At 35.7% G+C, this 22,956-nt stretch overlaps 1 protein-coding gene across 1 annotated transcript in view; it reads right to left on the reverse strand.

Moving 5' to 3' along the window:
* SLIT2 (slit guidance ligand 2) overlaps positions 1 to 22,956 on the reverse strand; it is a 188,185-nt gene that overhangs the window by 124,683 nt on the left and 40,546 nt on the right. Inside the window, exons 6-7 of the mRNA XM_036765066.1 lie at positions 22,003 to 22,166; positions 19,525 to 19,663 (exon numbers count right to left, since the gene is read on the reverse strand). Of these exons, the coding sequence (XP_036620961.1) occupies positions 19,525 to 19,663; positions 22,003 to 22,166 (303 nt within the window). The remainder of the gene's footprint in view (positions 1 to 19,524; positions 19,664 to 22,002; positions 22,167 to 22,956) is intronic.

Here is a 22,956-nt window from a genome sequence, read left to right on the forward strand (position 1 = left end):
GTCAGTTCTCTTTACTGGAATTGGAATTTCTTAAGGAAAGATTTGTCTTCTATCTAACTTGTAACACAAATTCTGTGAGTTCAGCCCATTTTCCTTCCATTTCTAAGCAGGTATAACAAGTGGATCAAAGAATCATCAGTTAAGAGCTGGAAGATAGGCCATTTAGCCAAACCACCTGATTTCATAGATGAAGAAACTAAGGTCCAGGGAAGTATACAACGTGTCTAGAATAACTTGGCATTGTCAGGGGCAATATTTAAACTGAGGTCCCTTTGTCTCCAAAATCAGGGCTCTGTCTACTATACTAAGCTGCCTCTTCATAAGAGCTTGATATCTCCAACTACATTTTAACAGTACAGAATTTCTCTACTTCTCCCTACTCTATCCCACAAATTTGTAATAGTCAATCCTCTTGTCTTCTTCTGTATATTATTTTTCTTATATCTCATTTTTCCAGGTTTTCCTTGAGTATTTTAGCCCATACTGAAAAGCCTGTCTGCAAGTTCCTACTGCACTTGCTGTCAAAATTATACAATTTTGTACTTAACTATTATCTGTTTCATATGTTAATTCTTGGTAGTTAGACTAGATATTATATTTAGTAGTCAAAGTTATGAGATTCTGTACTTAACTATTATCTATTTCATATGTTAATTTTTGGTAGTTAGAAATAGATATTATACTTAATAGTCAAAATTATACAATTTTGTACTTAACTATTATCTATTTCATATATTAACTCTTGGTACTTAGAAATAGATATTATACTTAAGAGCTCAATAAACACTTGCTTGTTTGATTGACTTGATATTTTAAAGTTCAAATGCATGATCATGTAGAGTACTTAAATATATTATTAATTTTAATCAAACATTTGTTAAGTACCTCTAATTTGCAAGTCACTGCATTAGGACTGGGGATGAAAAACAAAGTAAAATTAACTTCCCATGACATCAGTGATTTTACCTTCTATTAGAAGATATGACATACACAAGATAAGTAAACATCAGATCATTTGAGGACAGAGGAAGCACTACAAACTAGAGAGACTAGGAGAGGCTTGGTATAGGAGATGTCATCTCAGCTGAGCCTTGAAGGAAGCTAATGATTCTAAGAGGCAGAGGTAACAGGTAAGGAAAAAGCCTTTCCCAAGCATGAGGGACAAAAGTAAAATCTTCAAAACACATAGAGGTAGCAGGTGGAATGCCCAGTTCAAGGAACAGTAGGGGGACCAATTAGAAGGATATTTCAGCCATTCAGGTGAGAGCTGATAATGGAGAGAAAGGCACAGATGTGACAGATGTAAAGTGGACCACAGTACAGTCAATCTGGTGTTTTTAGACAGCCTAATGACTAAAATGGGTTGTCTCACAATGTTGCCAAATCCTGCTGGCTCTACTACAGTAGAATCTCTCACTTCGACTCCATTCTCTCCATTCCTATAGCCATAACCTAGTTCAGGTGCTAATTTCCTCTTACATGGAAAATATTCCATGTTACAACAGTAAGAAATGTCTAGCTGGTTTACAAGTTACTAGTCTTTCTCCAATCCATTCTTCACACAGCTACCAAAATCATCTTAATGTAAAGTACTGATGTGTCACTTCCACGCTTAAGAAGCTACAGTGAAGACCCCCCCCCCCCCAGCATCCAATAAGTACACACATTAGCTTGGCATATAAGTCATTCACAACTTAGCTTTAATAGCCTTATTCATGTCACTTTCCACACATTTTAAATTCAAGACAAAGTAGACAACTGTTTCCTGATCTTGTGGATCTTCTATCCACCATGTCCCCTAATATACATGGTCCACTATGCCTAGAATACACATTCTCCTTATCTTTGCCTACTGAAATTCCTTCCTTCAACAAGGCCTAATTCATTGCTACCTTTAGCTGTGAAGCTTTTCTTGCTTCTGCCACATGAAAATGCTTTTTACTTTCTTAATTTTTTTTCTAAGCCTACACGGTCGGCATCTTTCATTTACTCGACCACACTCATTTTCATCATGTGTGCATGTCATGTATTCCTCATTGAAACATAAGCTTCTTGAAGGCAGGTATGTTTGTAAAGTACGTATGGCTTTAAAGCATAGAACTGTCCTATCCATATAGTACAAACTTAATGTTTCTTGATAGCTGATTAGCTGATCCAGCTAAGAAAATGAATGAGCTACCAACTCAACCCTTATGCCGCTGATCTCTTAGTAACATTTAACAGAAAAGGACAAAATCTGTTTCTAAGGAAATTTTGGATGATTCTCTTCAAAACCTTTCTAAGCAAATGGTGATGAAAAACAACACTCATACTTACTACCAATAGAATACAAAGAAACATGATTCTATAAGTATTATCTAAAAAGCCCACACCAGTTATCTGCAGCCCACAAAGGACCTGAATGAGTCAGAAGCCGATTCAAAGAGGTATAATATAATCAGTACAGAGAGATTAGGTATTTTGCCTTAAAATGAATTTGGAGAATAGTGGTAACACTCGCAGTCCTTCAAAAGGGAAGAAATGACAGAGTTTTCTATTCAGTTAGCAATAATGATTTCTTAAATGGCTACTAGATAGAAAGCTGGAGTGGCCCCTCTCCACTATGCAACTGTGGGTTCAGTTTATGGTACTTGCCCTGTGCACAAAAATTTCTAGTATGGCTCTGAGGACATCCATTTTCTCTTACCGCTATATCCAAATGGTAACAACAACAAAATTAAAATAATCTTAAAAGGCACCAACTTAAACAGACATTCTGAGAATTTTCTGGGCAAAAGAATCACCATGTATTTGCAATAGTTATTACGAGAGGGATATTTGGGAAGTTTATGGCTCTGTGCAGACTTCTTCAGGTGGGTAATTATGATATTCAGCATAAAAATGCCGGACAAAAGGAATTCTCTATTCAGGATATTTGTTTTGTTTCTAGAGAAATTTTCTCCATGAGAAACAGGTTGTAAAATGCTAATTCCATGAACCATTGGAAAATTTCCCATGATTATGAAGGTACCTAAGTATTCTGAAATTATCTTGGGAGACAAGAAATTGGACTTAATAATGTGAAAATCTGGACTTATGCACCTGGATTATTTATGTATGTCTTATAAAACAGCAAAAAAGACTTCTAAAGCTCTAATTACATACAGTACTGAGATTTGGATCATTTTACAGTTTCATATTTTGCTAGTATAAATGGAATTCATGGGGGCATATGGTTTTTAATTTGGTACATGCCTGCAATCATTTTTAAAGGTTATTTTCATCTCTTTAGTTCATTATAAAAAATTAAACAGAACAACAATGGCCAGACTGTAGTTGGAGTGGTTTCTTGTCATAGGGCTTTAAAAGCTAAAGGATTCAGTCATCCTACATCACTGACAACTCACATTAATCTTTTAAATAAACTACTTTTTGAAAACATTGGTTTTGCTGGATCACCCTTTTTTCTTCCTTGGTAGCACAATGAGATTACAATGACCTCTGTTATATTTATCATTCTTGTTGATATAATATTAAAATGAGGGTAGGCAACAAGTCACAAACATCTTTAAGCAAGTTACTTTCACTATTTCTGTCCTAAATCTGGTCAAATGATGAGAGTGAAGAAGAGACAGTTCAATTCCTCAGGGTGCCCTACAATCTCGAAAGGAAATACAGCAGTCTTGGCCATGAGAGAGTAGAGCCGGAGTACATGTAACAGATCCTTTGTTCAAAGGCATGCCTATTTTCAAAGAGGAAAAAATATGTGGTCAATGACAGATACTAAGCAAAATATTTTGAAGAGTATTAAGAGAATTAATTTCTTCCTTGTAGGGCACAGTTCATAGAGAAATGTACAACTCTGGGATAAACTTTTAAGGCCTTCTGTATAAAGGGTTTACTAACAACAGGATAATATAAATATCTATTTGATTAACTAATACCAGTGTAAACATCTCATTTTATAAGACAGCCTACCAGAAAATGGGGACGGTAATGGTGAATCAATTTATATAAATATAGAAGAAAAACCGTTGGGCATTCCACTTTGTTCACAAAGGAAGCAAAGCAAATTCATGTTTTCCAGTGCTGTTATCCTCTAATCTTCTGCCTTATCTGTCTAGAATCTGCTGAATTTCAGAGTGCAAATTTGTATCTACCCTTCCGTGAAGAATCTAATTAAATACATGCCAGGGTCACTAAAACCGATAGAGTAATGTCTAAAATAAATTTGCATGCTTCTGACAAAACCCACCAAAATTAAAAGCGTTGGGTGAGCTATTCCTTCATGGAAGATTCAATATTTTGAGTTTTAAGATGAATGTGAATTTAGTCAACTGAACAGAGGGAGGAAAAGGAAAGATGCTCATAAACCACCCTCTGCAAGGCAATCTGATGTGACAGAGGTCAGTGGATTTTTTTTCCTGAAATTCAGGTGAGTTTCAAAAAATATTTCATCACAATATATCTATACAAATAACAAAAAAAACGGCTTCAATTTCTTCTTAAAATGAATAACAAAATTTTAGATTCAAACTATATGAGATATGATTATGGAGACAGTTTAGTAAATAAATCATCAAAGAATTCATTCTTTCAAGTCTCACCAAGGAAAGAAACTTCTCTTCTGCACTTCCTCCCCCGACCCTCTCTCTCTCTCTCTCTCTCTCTCTCTCTCTCTCTCACACACACACACACACACACACACTTTCCATCCCTTCCCCAACTGATTTTTTTATTGTACTTCTTACTAACTTCAGCCCTTTTTATTTAAATAATGAAGTAAAACGAATACATCAATTTATATGGTCTCTCTCAAAGATAGCTGCTACCAACGAAACTCTACAGTTATTACTGAAAAAAGACTATTCTTTCCCCTTCTATTCAAGTCACCAGTGGTGTTCTTATATATCTATACAATTTTATTAAGATGCATCATTACTGTGTATAGCTCTGAATTCCCGAGCCTACTATATTAAAATTCTCTCTTCGAACATTTGACTCTTCTTCTCTAGTGAGAAAGGCATTGTGATATGTGATCTATTTCCCAGTACTTATCGGTTACACCTTTTAAGTTTATAAGTTATGTCTTTTAAGTTTACAACTTAGGATATAATTTGGTAACTAAAGATGCTGACTAGCATTTGACAAATTTCCAAGACATTAGACAATTCTCATTCATTTTAAATGACTTTCAGTTCACTAGCTTTCAATTCTTATGAATGATAGTCAATATCTTTCTAATTAAATTGTACTGACATACTACATAAAATAACTTCCACATGCCAGATCTTAAGTAGTTAAATTAAAATACATTTAAACATTCTGCATACCACATTTCTGTTTATATGTAATGTGATAAAGAAGTAAATCTCAGAATAAGCATCAATTGAAATTCTAAATTAGAAACTAAACATTTATGCAGCAGGCAGTATTTTCATACATTTTCAATTTATTTTATTCAAGACTGAGTGATGGAGATTATACAGGTATACATCTACATGTATACTGTCAAGATGGAGTTTAATTTAAATGACCTGGATTGTTAGAAATGTGGTAGTTGCATATTTTAGAGATCATTTTGGAAGCTCCGAAGAGTTTTCACAACACAGACAAAAAACTGTGAGCCCTGTGATGTGTATGTAACACACTGCACAGATGCTGATTATGCATGGCAATAAAGCTCACGGTTCTTCTCTGCATTTTCCCCATCTGCCTTTAAAGTCAATGGCAAAAACAGCTGTCAGAGAGCAGAAAATAGATTTCTGCGGGGGGATTCTCTCCAGCTTCTGAATCTCAGGAACGTCTATCTGTAGCCAACACATTTCTCATCATAGGTAACATCTGCCAGTCCTTTGAAAGGGAGGGAGCTGCAATGTTCCTTTTGCTTCAGGGAATCTCCAGGCTATTATACAAGTATCTCTGAAGTACTTACTCTTAAGGAATGTTGCTTCTAATTTTAACGACAAAAGAACTCCACTGAAATCTGTGATATCATCTGTACATAACACAACCAAATGTATTTTAAAGTATAATACTTTTGAGATTTAAAGCCTTCAGCTGATTGTGAACATCATTAACACCCCTGACAATTTAGTGAATATTTGCACCCTGAATTACTACTATAACATTGTCTACATTCTCTAAGATTACATATGTGCTAATTCTTTTTAAATTAAGTACTTTTCTGAGATTACTGGTTCTTTTTTTATAATCCATTTTCCTGTTCTTAGTTTTTTTAACCCTAAAAAACAAATGAACATACTTAACCAAATTTAAATTAATTTCAGTTTCCCAAAGCCTAATGATCAGTATCCATTAGAACTTTACGCACAGAATCAAGCCATAAAATGATGTGTATTTGTGGGTGTTCTTTCCCCAGAAAATGGAGTGATTTTCAAGATCAGCCCTTCCTAGAGGAAGCCAGAGCTCAAGGTTTGAAGTCAGAAGAATCTGGCCTTGAATCCCAACTCTGCCAGGGTACTCACTACCTGTATGATTTGGGGCAAGCCACTTAACTTTTCTGGGTCACAGTTTATTTATCTGTGAAATAAATGGCTGAATCAAATGACCTTTATGGTCCCTTTCAGTTATAAATTTATGATCTTATAAATTTTCTGTGCATATACATACACTAACATGGTCATAAATATCCACATACATCTACACATAAACCCTACACTCATAATTTTTAACCATCAATACTGAAAGTCTTAGAGATCATCTAATCTAACTCATTTATTAGGTAAAGAAATATAGGCCCAAGAAGATGAAATCATATGTCCAACATCACTCAACTAGTTAAGTGGAAAAAATGTAACTCACACCTTCTGACTCAGAGTTCAGGTGCTCTCTATGAAATTATTAATAACATGAAATTCATAGAATAGTTTTAAAAATGAAATAATTTGACTAAAGTCTGATATTATTTGTAAAAATTACCAAAAACCATATTATTATACTTTTTTTTACTATGCTTGCATAGGACTAATGAATTAAATAATATATTTCTTAAACAAACGGTAAATTAGGTACATGTCTTTGACCAATTTCTTGAATGAATCGACTGAATCAATAGAATCTAATGTCTCTTTCAATCCTCTCCTCTTTTCTCTATTAATAAAGCTCCCTTCTCCATCCTATCTCCAGCCACATATGGCACTTTCTTTATACCTCTCATACAGTACTTATTCAGAATCTTCATATTTTATGGTATTGCTATTTCTATATGCCATGAATCTTTACTAGATTGTAAATCTAGTTATGAGCTTAATGAAGTCAGGGGTCATATCTTAATGAATTTTTCTTTTTTCCCAAATCATAGATATTTAATAATGATCTGTTGAATGAACAATTTGGTGAATACACAGCATTCTAAAAAATGCTTGTTGAACATTGAATAATAGACATAGACAGATCTTCAATTGATTGCTAGAGTGATTTTCCTTGGTTTTCCACAGAAGACATTTTCCTAGATTGATTTACAAGAGGAATTCCTTAACAATTTAAACATCTGCCCTCTCATTTTCCAAAAAAGGTACCCCTTTTATTTCAAATGACTAGAGTATTACCAATTTTTTCCAACCATATTCTAGTTACTTTTATCAATCATATTCAATAATATATTGAACAAATCAAATATCACATTTATTTCAAATGTTGTAGCCCTCTTCTGGTGGAATATAAGCTCCTTGAGGGCAGGGAATGTACTTGTTGTTATTGTTCTTCAGTTGTGTCTGACTCTTCTTGACCCCATCTAGAGTTTTCTTGGCAAAGATGCTGGAATGGTTTGCCATTTCCTTCTGCAGCCCATTTTACAGATGAGGAAATTGAGGCAAACAGGGTTGATTTGCCCCAAGTCACAAAGCTAGTAAGTTTCTACAGTCACATATGAACTCAGATCTTCCTGACTCCAGGCTCTCACCACTGTACCACCTTGCTGCCCAATGTGCCTTTTAAAAATCTTTATATCTTTAGCATCTAGCACACTGTCGTGTGTATAATAGTACATAATACTTATTAATTTAATACTTTTCTATATTTATGTAGTGCTTTATAGCTTACAAAACCTACTCTTTTCAACAGTTTTATGAAGTTGCTAGTTCAAGCATGGATTGTCTTGGTAAGAGTTCCTTCCAACTTTGAGGTTCTATGAAGCAGTGTTAGCTCTATTTTACAGATGAGATAAATCAGGCTAAATCAACTGCTTGTGGTTACCTATCTAGGAATAATTAAGTGATGAGATTAAACCCGGGGCTCCTAACTCCAAGTACTCTGAGTGCTATTTCTACTACATCACCCTGACACAGACTGGAGTTCCAAATTTTGAATTTCAATTTATTCCCGTTATTGCTCTACTTCTCAAGAATGAACACTTCTCCCTTCCCTTTATGGTTCTATTTCCATAATTGGGCTCTAGAAACTGCCTCTCCTACTGTCTCTTGGAATGATCCCAAAATTATGACATCTGCTTTTAAAAATAAGGCTTTAGTTTACTTTAAACAACAACAGAAATTGCTTACATTCTTTCATCATTTGACATATTTATTGTCTTGTAAGTTTACAGGGTTTTAATAGATTGTGGGATTCACAAAGGCAGGGGTGATGTCTTCATTATATTTTTTATATTTTCCCCTAGACCTAGTTTAGTATTTAATAGAAAAAGACACTTAAGTGGTCATTGAATGAATGAACGAACGAATGAATGAATTTTAGGCAATGTGGGCAATATAAATAATGATAATATCTCATCCCAGCCTTCATGAAGCTTAAAATTGAGTTTTGGGATATTTATTGAATGGATGAATGTGTACACATAGACTCCTGTAGAAGAATTTTGGAAAGGTTATTTTTAATTATGTTCTTGTCTATACTTCTATCTTAATTTGTTTTTCACACTCGTTGTTTGGACAAGTATAATCAATAATACTCTTTTGCTTGTTAAGAAGATTATCCAAGATACTGGGATTTAGAACTGCAAGGAAACTTAGAGGTCATCTAGTCCAGAGGTGTCAAACTAGCCATCCACAGCCCGAGGTAAACTGCCAGTGTTACCAGAACCATATTAAAATATAATTGTTGTTGTTCAGTTGTTTCAGTCATGTCCAACTCTTTGTGACACCATCTGGTGTTTTCTTGGTAAAGATACTGGAATGGTTAGCCATTTCCTTCTGCAGCTCATTTTACAGATTAGGAAACTGAGGCAAACAGAGTGAAGTGACTTGCTCAAGATGTATAACTAGCAAGTGTCCGAGGCCAAATTTGAACTCAAGAAGATGAGTCTTCCTGACTTCAGACCTGGTGCCACCTACATACCCCTTAAATGAAATTAGGAAATGTTTAACAAAATAAAATAAAAAATAAAAAAAACATAGATAATGTTAATTTATGGTTTTCTAAGTCAATATGTGGCTGCAGGGATTAGTAGTCACCACTGATCTAGTCCAACAGCTTCATTTTGCAAGGATGTGACCTTCCTCTCTTGAATTGCATTACCAATAGCCTGCTGTATATTTCAGCTTGGATGTTCCACAGGAAATTTAAAAAGTCCTGTTTCGGGGGTGGAGCCAAGATGGCGTCTGGAAAGTAGGGACTTGCTTAAGCTCCCCCCCAGGTCCCTCCAAACACTTATAAAAATGGCTCTGAACAAATTCTAGAGCTGCAGAACCCATGAAATGGCAAAGGGAAGCAGGGCTCCAGCCCAGGACAGCCTGGATGGTCACTGGGAAGGGTTTATCACACAGAGCAGGGAGCGGAGCAGAGCAGAGCCCAGCACTGGCCATGCTAGGACCAACCAGACTGGGAGCTGGGCGGAACAGACCCTAGCGCCCTGAATCAGTGAGCTGTGGGAGTTACCAGACTTCTCAACCCACGCAAAAGACAACAGAGAAGGTTAGTAGGAAAAGCTGCTGGGACAGAGTGAAAGGAGTTCTCCGTAGGCTACCACCTGGGCGCGGAGGTGGTACAGCTCTGAGGCTGCTTCCAGAGCTACAGTTGCAGTTGCCTCTGGATCCAGGCCCAACTGGTGGGAGGAATTAAGCAGCAGAATAGTGCAGGAGTGCAAAGCCTGCTTTGCCCTGCCTGGATCTGGGCCACAATCGTGGTTTGTGGTTATTGGGGGAGAAGGAGGGCTGGTGTGGCAGAACTTGCTGGGTAGAAGTCACTCTGAAAATAGCAACACAGCCCCTCAAGCTTGGGACAAAGTACTCTGTACTCTACAAGCAGTCATACCCCGACAAAAAGCTCAAGGGTCAAGTAGTTGGCTGGGAACATGGCCAGGCAGCAAAGATACTCTCAGATTCAGACTCAGACTTTGGAATCTTTTTTTTAGTGACAAAGACGACCAAAACATATAGCCAGAAGAAGTCAACAAAGTCAAAGAGCCTACATCAAAAGCCTCCAAGAAAAATATGAATTGGTCTCAGGTCATGGAAGAGCTCAAAAAGGATTTGGAAAAGCAAGTAAGAGAAGTAGAGGAAAAAATTGGGAAGAGAAATGAGAATGATGCAAGAAAACCAGGAAAAATAAGTCAATGACTCACTAAAGGAGACCCCAAAAATAGTGAAGAAAATAACACCTTAAAAAATAGACTAACTCAAATGGCAAAAGACCTCCAAAAAGCCAATGAGGAGAAGAATGCCTTGAAAGGCAGAATTAGCCAAATGGAAAAGGAGGTCCAAAAGACCACTGAAGAAAATACTACCTTAAAAATTAGATTGGAGCAAGTGGAAACTTGTGACTTTATGAGAAATCAAGATATTACAAAACAGAACCAAAGGAATGAAAAAATGGAAGACCATGTGAAATATCTCACTGGAAAAACCACTGACCTGGAAAATAGATCCAGGAGAGATAATTTAAAAATTATTGGACTACCTGAAAGCCATGATCAAAAAAAGAGCCTAGATATCATCTTTCAGGAAATTATCAAGGAGAACTGCCCTGATATTCTAGAGCTAGAGGGTAAAATAGAAACTGAAAGAATCCACCGATCACCTCTCAAAAAAGATCCCAAAAAGAAAACTCCTAGGAATGTTGTAGCCAAATTCCAGAGCTCCCAGATCAAGGAGAAAATAGTTCAGGCAGCCAGAAAGAAACAATTTGAGTATTGTGGAAACACAATCAGGATAACACAAGATCTAGCAGCTTCTACACTAAGGAATTGCAGGGCTTAGAATATGATATCCCGGAGGTCAGTGGAGCTAGGATTAAAACCAAGAATCACCTACCCACAAAACTGAGTATAATGTCCAAAGGCAAAATATGGATTTTCAACAAAATAGAGGCCTTTCAAGCTTTCTCAGTGAAAATACCAGAGCTGAATAGAAAATTTGACTTTCAAACACAAGAATCAAGAGAAGCATGAAAAGGTAAACAAGAAAGAGAAATCATAAGGGACTTACTAAAGATGAACTGTTATGTTTACATTCCTACATGGAAAGATGATGTGTGTAATTCATGAGACCTCAGTATTAGGGTAGCTGAAGGGAATATACATACATACATACATACATATACATCTATCTATCTATCTGTCTATATATACACAGAGAGAGAGAGAGAGAGAGAGAGAGAGAGAGAGAGAGAGAGAGAGAGATGAGAGAGGAATATATTGAGAGAGGGAGAAAGGGAGAAATAGAATGGGGTAAACTATCTCACATAAAAGTGGCAAGAAAATGCAGTTCATTGAAAGGGAAGAGGGGGCAGGTGAGGGGGAAGGAGTGAATCTTGCTTTCATCAGATTTGACTTAAGGAGGGAATAACATACACATTCAATTGGGTATCTTACCCCACAGGAAAGAAGGAGGAAGGCGATAAAAAGGGGGGATTATGATAGAAGGGAGGGTGGATAGTGGGAGGAGGGAATGAAAAGCAAACACTTTCAAGAAGGGACAGGGTCAAGGGAGAAAATTGAATAAAAGGGGACAGGATAGGAGGGACCAAAATATAGTTAGTCTTTCACAACATAAGTATTGTGGAAGAGGGGAGAGAATTTGGAACTCAAAGTTTTAAATGCAGATGTTCAAAAAAAAGTTGTTTTTGCATGAAACTGGGAAATAAGATATACAGGTAATGGGGCATAAAAATCTATCTTGCCCTACAAGAATGTAAGGGAAAAGGGGGTGTGGTAACAGAAGGGAGGGCTGACTGGGGAACAGGTCAATCAGAATATATGCCATGTTGGAGTGGGGGCGAGGGTAGAAATGGGGAGAAAATTGGTAATTCAAAATCAATGCTGAAAACTAAAAATATTAACTAAATTAAAAAACAAAACAAAACAAAACCAAAGCCATAAAACCTCCTGTTTCCAAAACTGAACATGTTGTTGCCCCAAAACCTGCCCCTCCTAACAATTCTTAATTCTGTCAATAGCCCACCATTCATTCAGTCACCTTGTTTTACAAGCTAGGAATGTTCTTCATTTATTTACTATCGCTTGAACCTACACCCTCATATTAAATCAGTTACGAAATCTTGTTGATTCTACCTCCACAAAAGCTTTTGCAGCTTTCCTCTTTTATACTCTCATGGCTACCACTTTATTGCAGGTCCTCATCACCTTTCATGTGTACTCTATTATCCATGTCATCCCTGGTAATAGTTTTTTTATGTGAATGCTCTATCAATGATATGACATAATGGAGATGATGATATAACAGTATTTTGTAACTGACTAGAAATGAGAGATATGTTAGAGGAAAGAATCAAAGGTAAACTCCTTGAAAGGGAGGAATGGTGGAAAGCTGATGGTATATTAGGACCAAGAAGTCAAAGAGCACTTCCTAATCACTTATTAAATGTCAGACACTGGGCTAAGGACTGGGGATACAAAGAAAAGCAAAAACAGTCCCTTCTCTCAAGTTGTTCAGCATCTAATAGTGGAGACAACACATAAACTATGTACAAACAAGATATATATAGGAGATAATCTCAGAGTCTTGAAGAAATTAGGTATAGACTAACAACTCACACCATACTCTGAGATAAACTCCAAATGGATAGAAGGCTCAGATATTAAAGTCCCATCACAAGTTAGAGGAGCAAGTAAGAAATACCTTTTGTGACTATGGATAAGGATAGAATTTGTGATCAAATAAAGATGACACAGAGAGGATCACAGAATGCTAAATGGATAATTTTGATTAAAACTTTTTTTAAAGTTTGCAACAAATAAAACCAATGCAAGGAGATTTGGAAGGGGAATAGTTAACTGGGGAAAATATTTTTGTACCAAGTTCTTTTGATAAAGGTCTTATTTTTAATAAAGATAAAGAATTGATTCAAAATTTTGAGAACAAGAGCTCTTCCCCAAAAGATAAATGATCAGATCATATTAATAGGTAGCTTTTAAAAGAAAAAAAAAACTATGATAAGTGCAATTACCAATCACAATTCCAGAAGATCAATGATAAAGCATGGTACTTATCTCCCGATAGAAAAATGATGGATTCAAGATGCAGAATAAGAAATACATCTTCAGATATGGCCATTGTGTTTATTATTTTGCTTGACTATGAATATTTTTTATAAGAGTTTAGTTTTTTTTTCTAGTTGAGGGGATCAGCAAAAAGGGGTTAGGGATAGGATAGTTCTTACAAAAAGAAAGAATGTACTGAAGTATTTTTAAAATATATATTTTGAAGAGAACAAAAGGGAAGCCCAGAAAGAATTACAGACCATCATGGCAGGATGAAATTGATCTATTAAATTTATCTATTTAATAAGAAAATCAAGTTGAATAAAATAGACATTCATAGTTTCTTTCTTTTTTGTTTTTCCCACTTAATAGTATTTTATTTTTTCCAATTACATATAATGATAGTTTTCACCATTCATTTTTTAAAAAGATTTTCAAAGTCTGTCTCTCTCTCTCTCTCTCTCTCTCTCTCTCTCTATCTCTCCCGCCTCGCATGTGCGCGCTTGCTCTCCTGTGCATGTGGAAAACCTTATTTTATTTGGTGTAGTAAATAAGCCTGGATGATTAGTCATCATACTAAAAGAAATAGTGATTTGGATGCTTCTCCTTCCTCACCACAAAATACGCTGTGATTTCACTTCTATCTCCATAATTTTATGAAAACTGTATTTCTTTTGTCAGTGGCCTCCTGGTCTTGAAATCCGATGGCTTTTTCATCAATCTGTGTCCCCTTTGACCTTTCTAGGAGACTGACTCTGTCAAAATTATCTCTTAAGCTCTCAACACTTGGTTCCCTAGAGAACTTCCTATCGTTGTTTTTCCCCACCTCTACAACTACTTTTTCTTTGTAACCTTCATTTTGCTCCCTCAGCCATCTTCTCTTCTCTTTCATTACCCTAGGCAATTTCTGCCATTGAAGGGATTGCTTTAATTGTCACTGATATACATATGACTCTCAAATGACTGAATGTAAATTCTGACCTCTCTTTCCCTGCTCCACCCTTTTTCCTTCTCTACTTTCTTGCATCAGCTTTAGTACTACTGCAGCCTTTAAAGGTATGAGTTACACTTAGGTGACCTTTGAAGACTCTGCCTGCTCTAAAATTCTATTTGACATTCTTCCCCAATATGTATCATCATCATCATCATTAATATTGCTATTGTTCAGACCTTTGATTTCACTGTGTAGGACACCCTCAGTGAGGAAACTCCCTCAGCAGTAACTCACATGTAACTTGTCTCGTAGAGTTACCAGGGGCTTAAAGGTTAAGTGACTTGCCTATGGACAAAGGCTAACATGAATTGATATAATAACAAGCATTCATCATTTTCTATTTGTCAGGGCAGCTAGGTGGAGTAGTGGATGGAGTTCCTGGCTTGGAGTCAGGAACATATCTTCTTTAGTTCAAATCTGGTCTCAGACACTCACTAGCTGTGTGACCCTAGGCAAGTCCTTAATTCTGTTTGCCTCAGTTTCTGTATCTCTGTCAAGAAAACCACAAATGGGGTCACAAAGAGCTTGACATGACTGAAACGACTCACTGACAATTTGTTAGGAACCATGTGACAGAAAATAAGGATACAAATACCAAAATGAGACAACCCCTGACCTCAAGGACCTTTCCTTTTAATAGGGAGAGACAATACATACAGGAGGGTGATGGCTACAGGAGGGAGCATCCATCTGGGAAGTCACAAGGATGGAGTCACTGGGAACTTGACTGTCATGCCCTTTCCTGTAGCAATCCAGTGTTTGATGCTTTATCAAACATTTTCTTTAGGCTAAGTAGAAGCGATTATTATATTTGTTTGACAGATGGGTAAATTGAGGTAAAAAGAGGTTAAAGAGATTCATCTTAGCTATACAGCTAGAAAATAGCAAATATGAGATTTAAATCCAGGCACTCTGACTCGAAACCTAATGTTTCCTCCACAATAATGCCTTATTTTAGAGATTCTAATTTCATTCTCTTTTCATATTATACTGCTTTTTTCCCCGCATTAATATAAACACTCCTTCAGTCTACTTTCTTCTAAGATGCAGAGAAACGTGGCTTTGGCTTGTAAGGTCTTGTCATATTCTCAAAAAATATGAACCAATCAAACTTTTTTATCCTTGTTGGGGGAAATAAGACACCCCCTCCCACTGAAGTTAGCTTCCTATGTTCCTGTGTTCCGAAGGGCACTCAGTCTTAACACGGAGCAGGTTTATTTTTTTTTAGCATAAATGGGGATGAATTTTTTTAATCTTCCAGTTTGTTGGAAAGACAATAACAGAAACTGTGTATTTTTTTAGGTTGCAAAATTTTTCCTAATGAAATCACTCTAAATCATTCTTTTTTAAATTTTTTTTTGGAGGGGGGAAGGCAGGGCAATTGGGGTTAAGTGACTTCCCCAAGGTCACACAGTTAGTAAGTGTGGCAAGTGTCTGAGGCTGGATTTGAACTCAGGTCCTCCTTGACTCCAGGGCTGGTGCTCTACTCACTGTGCCACCTAGCTGCCCCTAAATCACTTTCACATAGACTAGAAATTCAATTATACATATTTATGTATACATATTTTATACATACATTAATTCACAGATATGTATATATTACACACATATATAATATACTCACAAACATACACACTTTTTAAATGCCCCATCTTCTGTTTTTCTTAATGCCCTATCTTCTGACGGAATATACTATGTGCTTGGGTTTCACACATCTCTATGTATTATGGGAACACAACAAATTTATTTCTTCCCAGAGTATGAAAGTAAACTAATTGGAATCAGAAGGTGTGTGTGTGTGTGTGTGTGTGTGTGTGTGCGCGCGCGTGTGTGTGTATACACACATATACCTAAATATGCATACATATATGCCTATATACATATATGTGCATATATATTCAGAGACATTTATAGTATTTGAATAACTTGGACGACAGAGTTTAAAATAATTGAGAAGAAAAATAATTTTGATTAATATCACTTGTAAAGTATAGCTTTTACCTCAAAGGATGCTGTACATTGTCTTGCAGTGATTAGCACTGAAAATAGTAAGATTGGACCATAGAACCCTCTTTTTTTCCCATTTCAAAAATCTTGTTAGGATTCCTTAAGAATAATACAATTATTGATTTACATTATTACAGTTATATCAACCTTTCTTCTAAGCAAAAAAAAATCTATTTATCTACATTGTGTTATATTTTTATTTATTTTTAAATGTTACCAAATTGAATTTCAAGCTGGTTTCAGTGCATGTGCCAGTTGACCTTCAGTCTAACACCCCTGATATAAATGATCACATTATAATCAAAGTACTAGGAATTTTTAGAATGGTGTCACATTCTCAAGTTCTCTGATAAGAAGTAACAAATTCATGCAAAAATGACTAATTCTGTTGAATGACTGAACTTTTAAACCTTTGAAATGACTACTTAATCACGTCTATTTTCTATTTGATTCCATAATCCACTAAGTTGAATGCATTCTTTCAGAAGTTTTCATCAAGTGTGCTTAAATGCCAAAGGCAAACTGAGTTACTAAAGCCTGAACATTCACTGAAAATATCTTTCATATCATGATAAATTTAAGGAAAAGAAAAAAATATTATTTGGTTTCCATAGCTGTGCTAGCTAGCATCTTGTTTGAATATTTAGGATGGATCTAAATTTGTTACATAAAAATTCACTGTGAAATAACAAATAAATAGAATATATTTCAAGAATGCAAACACTGTGGTGTAAATTCAAAGCCCACTAACTCTTTTGGGAAAATGGCATCTTTATAAACTGTTGAGTGCATGCTTGATAAATAGAAAAGTGATGCCTTATTCTAGAAATAGGCATAATGATTCAGAATACTCAGGGCAGAATAGGCTTCTTCAAAAGTGAGGATTGTTACAAACAGCCATCACTATATTTCATTCCTAAAGACAAATGAATGGAGATCATGTGGGTCAGAACAGGGAAAAAGAAGGAAAAATAAAGCTTTAAGAAAGGGAGATACTATATTATAAAAAAGGCAAAAAATAGTAATGTCAGATCTAGGAAGAACTGGTTCTATAATAAAAAAAGACTTCAAGGGAACAGAGGGAAAATCAACAATACCTATAGGGGCAGATGGTGTAGTGAGCAGAGCACTGGGCTTGAATCAGGAAGACTCATCTTCCTGAGTTCAATTCCAGCCTCTGACTCTTGCTAGCTTTTGTGATCCTAGGCAAGTCACTTAATCCTGTTTGCCCCAGTTTCCTCATCTGCAAAATGAGCTGGCAGTGGCAAACCATTCAAGTATCTTTGCGAAGAAAACCCCAAATGGGTTCACGAAGAGTTGGGCTCAACTGAATCGACTCAATAACTACAATGTAAGTATAGAAAGGGACTTTGTATTCATCATAAAATGTCTGCATAGATACACTGGTTAAGTAGTGTCTATAATATCCAAAAGTTTTCCATGCAGATCAGGCAGTATTATCTAAGTGAGGGCCCCTCGTCGGGAAAAAAAAGCAAAAGGACATAAAGTAGATAGTAAAGGAAGCTAAATTATTCAATTCATAGACATCTGAACTGATTATTCTCAAAGCTAATGATGGTCTTCCAATGCATTAAAATGATCATAATGAGAGTTGAATACTCTTATTCACTGTGAACTCAATAAGAAAAAACAGGAATCAGAAGCACAATACCAAACCAAGGGTGACACACTGTATTTTGTATCATTTTGTGCTATTAAATTCTACCATTATATAAAGTCCATAAACCACCAAAAAGAGAACTGCACTGCAGATCAAAGCATATGGAAGTATTTTCAGTATGAAATACTATAAAACTGTCACTTTCACCTCATATATCTGCTTCTATGACTATTCTGCCTTTCTCACAGCCTCCGAGGAAGAAGTTTCCCAGTTTTCCAAAGTGAACCTTCTGTTTTTTTTTTTTTTGATCCCATCCCTCACTACATCCTGAGGAACCTTGCCCATGCTCGTATTTTCTCCCTCTCTAGTATGGTCAATCTTTCTGTATTTCAACTGGCTCCTTCTAATTGTCATTAAAATATAGTTACAATAAAAGTAATAATAATCAATATTCTCTAATGCTTTGTTTTACAAAGCGCTCTATGTACTTTATCTCATTTTTAACAACACCATGATATAAATAGTATAATATTATCCTAATTTTATAGATGAGGAAACTGAGGCTTGTTAAGATTAAATGACTTTTATAATTTTCACACAAATATTAAAGAGCTGAAGGTAAGTTTTGAACACAAGTATCTTCTGATTCAAATCTATTCCTTTTCCCACTATACCATGCCATTCTCTAAGTTTAAAGAATAGGTTTTGTTGACTCTTTAACTATGGAAAATTTACTTTCAAAGGTCAACCATAAGTGACTATTAGTCAATTTTCTTCTTCTTCTTCTTCTTCTTTTTCTTCTTCTACTACTACTACTACTACTACTACTACTACTACTACTACCACCACCACTACCACTCTACTACTTGTTGTTTAATCCTTTTAGTCATGCCCGACTCTTTGTGACCCCATTTGGGATTTTCTTGGCAGAGATAATGGAGTGGTTTGCTATTTCCTTCTCCAGCTCATTTTATAGATGAGGAAACTGAGGCAAACAGGGTTAAGTGACTTGCCCAGGATCACATAGTTAGTATATGTCTGAGGCCAGATTTGAATTCAGGATAATGAGTCTTCCTAACTTCAGGTCTGACATTCTATCTACTATATCACCTAGATGCCCATACTCTTCCTCCTCTTCCTCCTCCTCCTCCTCCTCCATTATCATCATCTTCTCCAGCTCCCCCAGGCTGGAAGTAAAGAGGTAACTAATGGGCCTGATCCTAACATCCAAATACTTTAACTTGCTCACTTTTTCTGACCTTGGCACTTTTGCCTGCCCCTTCCCAATGCCTCAGTCAAAGCAGCTTGGTGGTTCTCTGCATCATTCTTGTGCTGGATTAGCGAGGACATATGATCAGTGAGAATCTAAAAGCAAGATTTGCTTTGGGTGATCCCTTGGGTTCCTTTTTAGTAATGCCTCAGATTTCCCACAAATACTCAGAATGGATGTGTACTGGAACCTCAATGAAGAAATGAAATAATAATAGAAAAATTCAAGTGACATACATTTCAGTGATCGTTTCTGGTAGATTGGTAGGTATCTCAGTAAGACCTTTTCCACGACAATCCACAATATTGTTACTACAGGTACATGCAGCTGGACAATGCAACACACTGCAAGAGGGAGCCATAAATGACTGGTGACCTGAAAAAGAAATTGAAAGTAATTGTTTTACTGTCCAGTGCAGTAAAGTTCTTGGAGACACAGGTTTAACTCAAATAATGATAGCAGCTAATAAAATAAAACTCCCCTTTACCTCCTAAATGCTTCACCACATTACACTGTTACTGAAAGTGCTGGCACAGTGTCTCATTTAAACTTTCTATTCCCCATCACCCCCAGGACTTATTAGCACAATGCTTGGTGTGCAGTATTTGCTTTGAAGTGTTTATTTTATTGTATTATATTGCACTGAAGCTATGTATAATATATGACTTATAATTGTTTGCATCAATAAGTAATATTTTAAAAATTGGACTAATCTCGATAAATAATAAATTCAAATTCACGACTAAAGTTCCAGGTAAAACAGCAATGGGTTTCAAAAGCAACAGTGATATTTACATAAATTAAATTTTTAGGCCAAATTCTAAATATGCTTTCTTTCAAGTAGGAATAGTTTCTGTGGTTAATTCTTGCTGTCTTCCCTTAAAAAATCTATGGGAATAGAAAAGGATATAGTAATGGACATAATCATGTGTATATGTGTGTGCATGTGCACATGTGTGTAACAGCATGGCAATATGGGTAGAAAAAGCTTACTTAATCATTGCTTCATAAGTATGAATATAGAAGTTGTACTACAAAACTGAATCATAGTACTCCTCAGAATAATAGCATAAACAGGTGACTAACTGTAGCTACAGATTTCGTCACTCAAAATTCTGAAAACACAGAGATTTAGTCCACTGTCATTATCAATCTATTTTCAATCCTGCTCCTGTGCTGGAAGAGAACACAATAGTATCTATGGTTATAGAGCACTATTATTTCCTCCTCTCCTCATAATGTATATAGGGTAACATCTTATTTAGCAGATATGATATAATTTACATTAGCAATAGAATTACAGGTAATTCTTTTATACCCATTTTTCATATTGTGTAGTAAAGTCCCCCCAATAGAGGCAAGAAATAGAGGTGATTATTGAAGCACATCAGAAATAATCATCATGGCTACCTACAATGAAAATGGCCACTGCGTTGTTGAAGCACTGGATAGTAACTGCGGGACATTTACTATTTCCAATCATTTTAAACAATCTATACATTTTCCCACAAAATATATACACATATATGTATTCTAAGTGTTTTTTAAAAAAGAGAGAGATGGAAAACTTGCCTTCTTCCTCATCTAGAAAAAAAGGAAGGAAAAAAAGTAGAAAGAGAAAAAGTGGTTAGTAATGAAAGGTTAGTCATTCCATTATTTAATTACAATAAACATTCAGGTGAATTAAAACATACCAAAGGCATTGCTGGAAGGTTTTCTTTGAGGTTATGCAAAGTACTTGGAAACGCATGCACTCTAAGACAAAAGAAGTGACATCATGGTATGATGGAAGGACTGTGGACTGAGGCAGGAAGACCTGAGTTCAAACCTGCCTCAGTCACCACTAGCTGGGCAGCCCTGACTAAAGCCTTTAAACTCTTTGGTCTCCAGTTTTCTCAACTGTAAAATAAGGGAATTGACCTTGAGGGCCCTAAGGTCCTTTCCAACTCAGAATCTATGAAAAGAGAAAACGGAACCAGTTCACACTTTCCTCCTACAAAATAACTCCTTTGATATATCAAGTAACATTTGTAGTGATATAAATTTTTAAAGTATTTTAAAATATCTTTAGATATGTCTTAGACTAATAAAAGAGATATAAATATATGTATCCCTTCTTTCACATATATATGTGTATATATAAAAGATATTTGAACCTAGATAATACATAGACATTTAAAACTTTTGTTATGGTCTCGTCGTTAAGTGAGATGTTCCATCCTGACTGAGGCTGTTTGTGTTCAAGGGAAATGAGAAATAGTTTTGCTCTTTAAAACTGTGTTTGAATTTCTATACACCTTGCATTTTATGGCAGGGTTCTAGGATTAGCCAACACTTTTATTATATAATACCTGTTATCCAAGCATCGGGTTTTACTTAAACTAAAAAATGACTTACTCTCAGCAGCCGAAATGTAAACACAGCCCTAATCCATGAATTATCTCATTCTCCTCTCCCCATTCTGAATACTAATTATATTCAATTTTTAAACATAAATTTATACGTGAATCATTTGCATGTTTGTACTGGCAAAACATCATAAAATTTTTTAGAGTTCATTAATATCATCCAAGAAAATGCATCTAAAAATCAGAGAAGGATTAGTGCACAAATGCACATTAGTGATATCCATCACAGTTTTAAAAATATTCCTTAGAGACAGAATATGTTTATAAAAACCACATACAAGAAGCAAAACAATTTTTCTCTCTTACCACTGCAGACGAATTCACGTTTCTGAACTTCAGCTACATTATGGCCCTTCAGGTGGGATGGACCCATACACTGAGTGTAGAGGCCAACCCGAGGTCTTTGACGGAGCCAATCAGAGAGCCAGGCGAGGTGGCAGTCACAGTAGAGGTTGTTGGAATGAAGTCGACTAAATGAAACGAAACAAGTCAATATGTTTAAATTATAAAGAAAACAAAAGACTACTGTTTCAATGACATAGAAGATTTATTAATAATAAGCTTTTAATGAAAATCAATTTTTCAAAATTTCAATCCGAGACCTTGCCTGGTTGGCGTTATTTATTAACATGCCAGCGTATAAAAACAAGCAAGTCAAAATCTAATTAGTTTAATTTAAAAAAAAGTTTACTAACACAATATTAATTTTCTATAGTTTCTTCTCTTTTCCTTCACTTTGAGCTAAACAAATATACAAGAACTTGAAAATAGCCCTGGAATTCTTTAGCTTGGACCTTTTAAAAGAGGTAAGGAGACAAAAGTCTAAAATAAATTGCTCTACAATGGTAACATACTGACAGTGAGGGGAAAAAAAGGTTAATAAAAGATTTGGCTTCCAATTAGAAATATCAGTGAGCCTTGCCATTATTAGTCTCTATAGAAACTGCTTACAAAATCCTTTTAGCAGGTCACATGCATTTTCTGCTGAACAAGACAGAATAATAATTCAATATGAAACACTTCTTTCACGTCCCTTTTCTGATTTCCTTCCTTTTGGTTTAATCATAGAAAAGGGGATTAGCTGCTCTTGGCTCTTGGGAACCCATACTCAAAGCAGTGCCTGAAATTCAAAGACACAAATGGCAGCCAGTGAAGGAATTAAGTAAGTTGCTTCTCTGTTGGCAGAGAGTTACACAAGACCATGGCTCCTTTCCAAGTGGCAAAAAGCACTCCACCATTAATAAAATATAAGACAAATGT

This window comes from Trichosurus vulpecula, chromosome 6 (genome assembly GCF_011100635.1).
Source record: "Trichosurus vulpecula isolate mTriVul1 chromosome 6, mTriVul1.pri, whole genome shotgun sequence".
Taxonomy (NCBI): Eukaryota; Metazoa; Chordata; class Mammalia; order Diprotodontia; family Phalangeridae; genus Trichosurus; species Trichosurus vulpecula.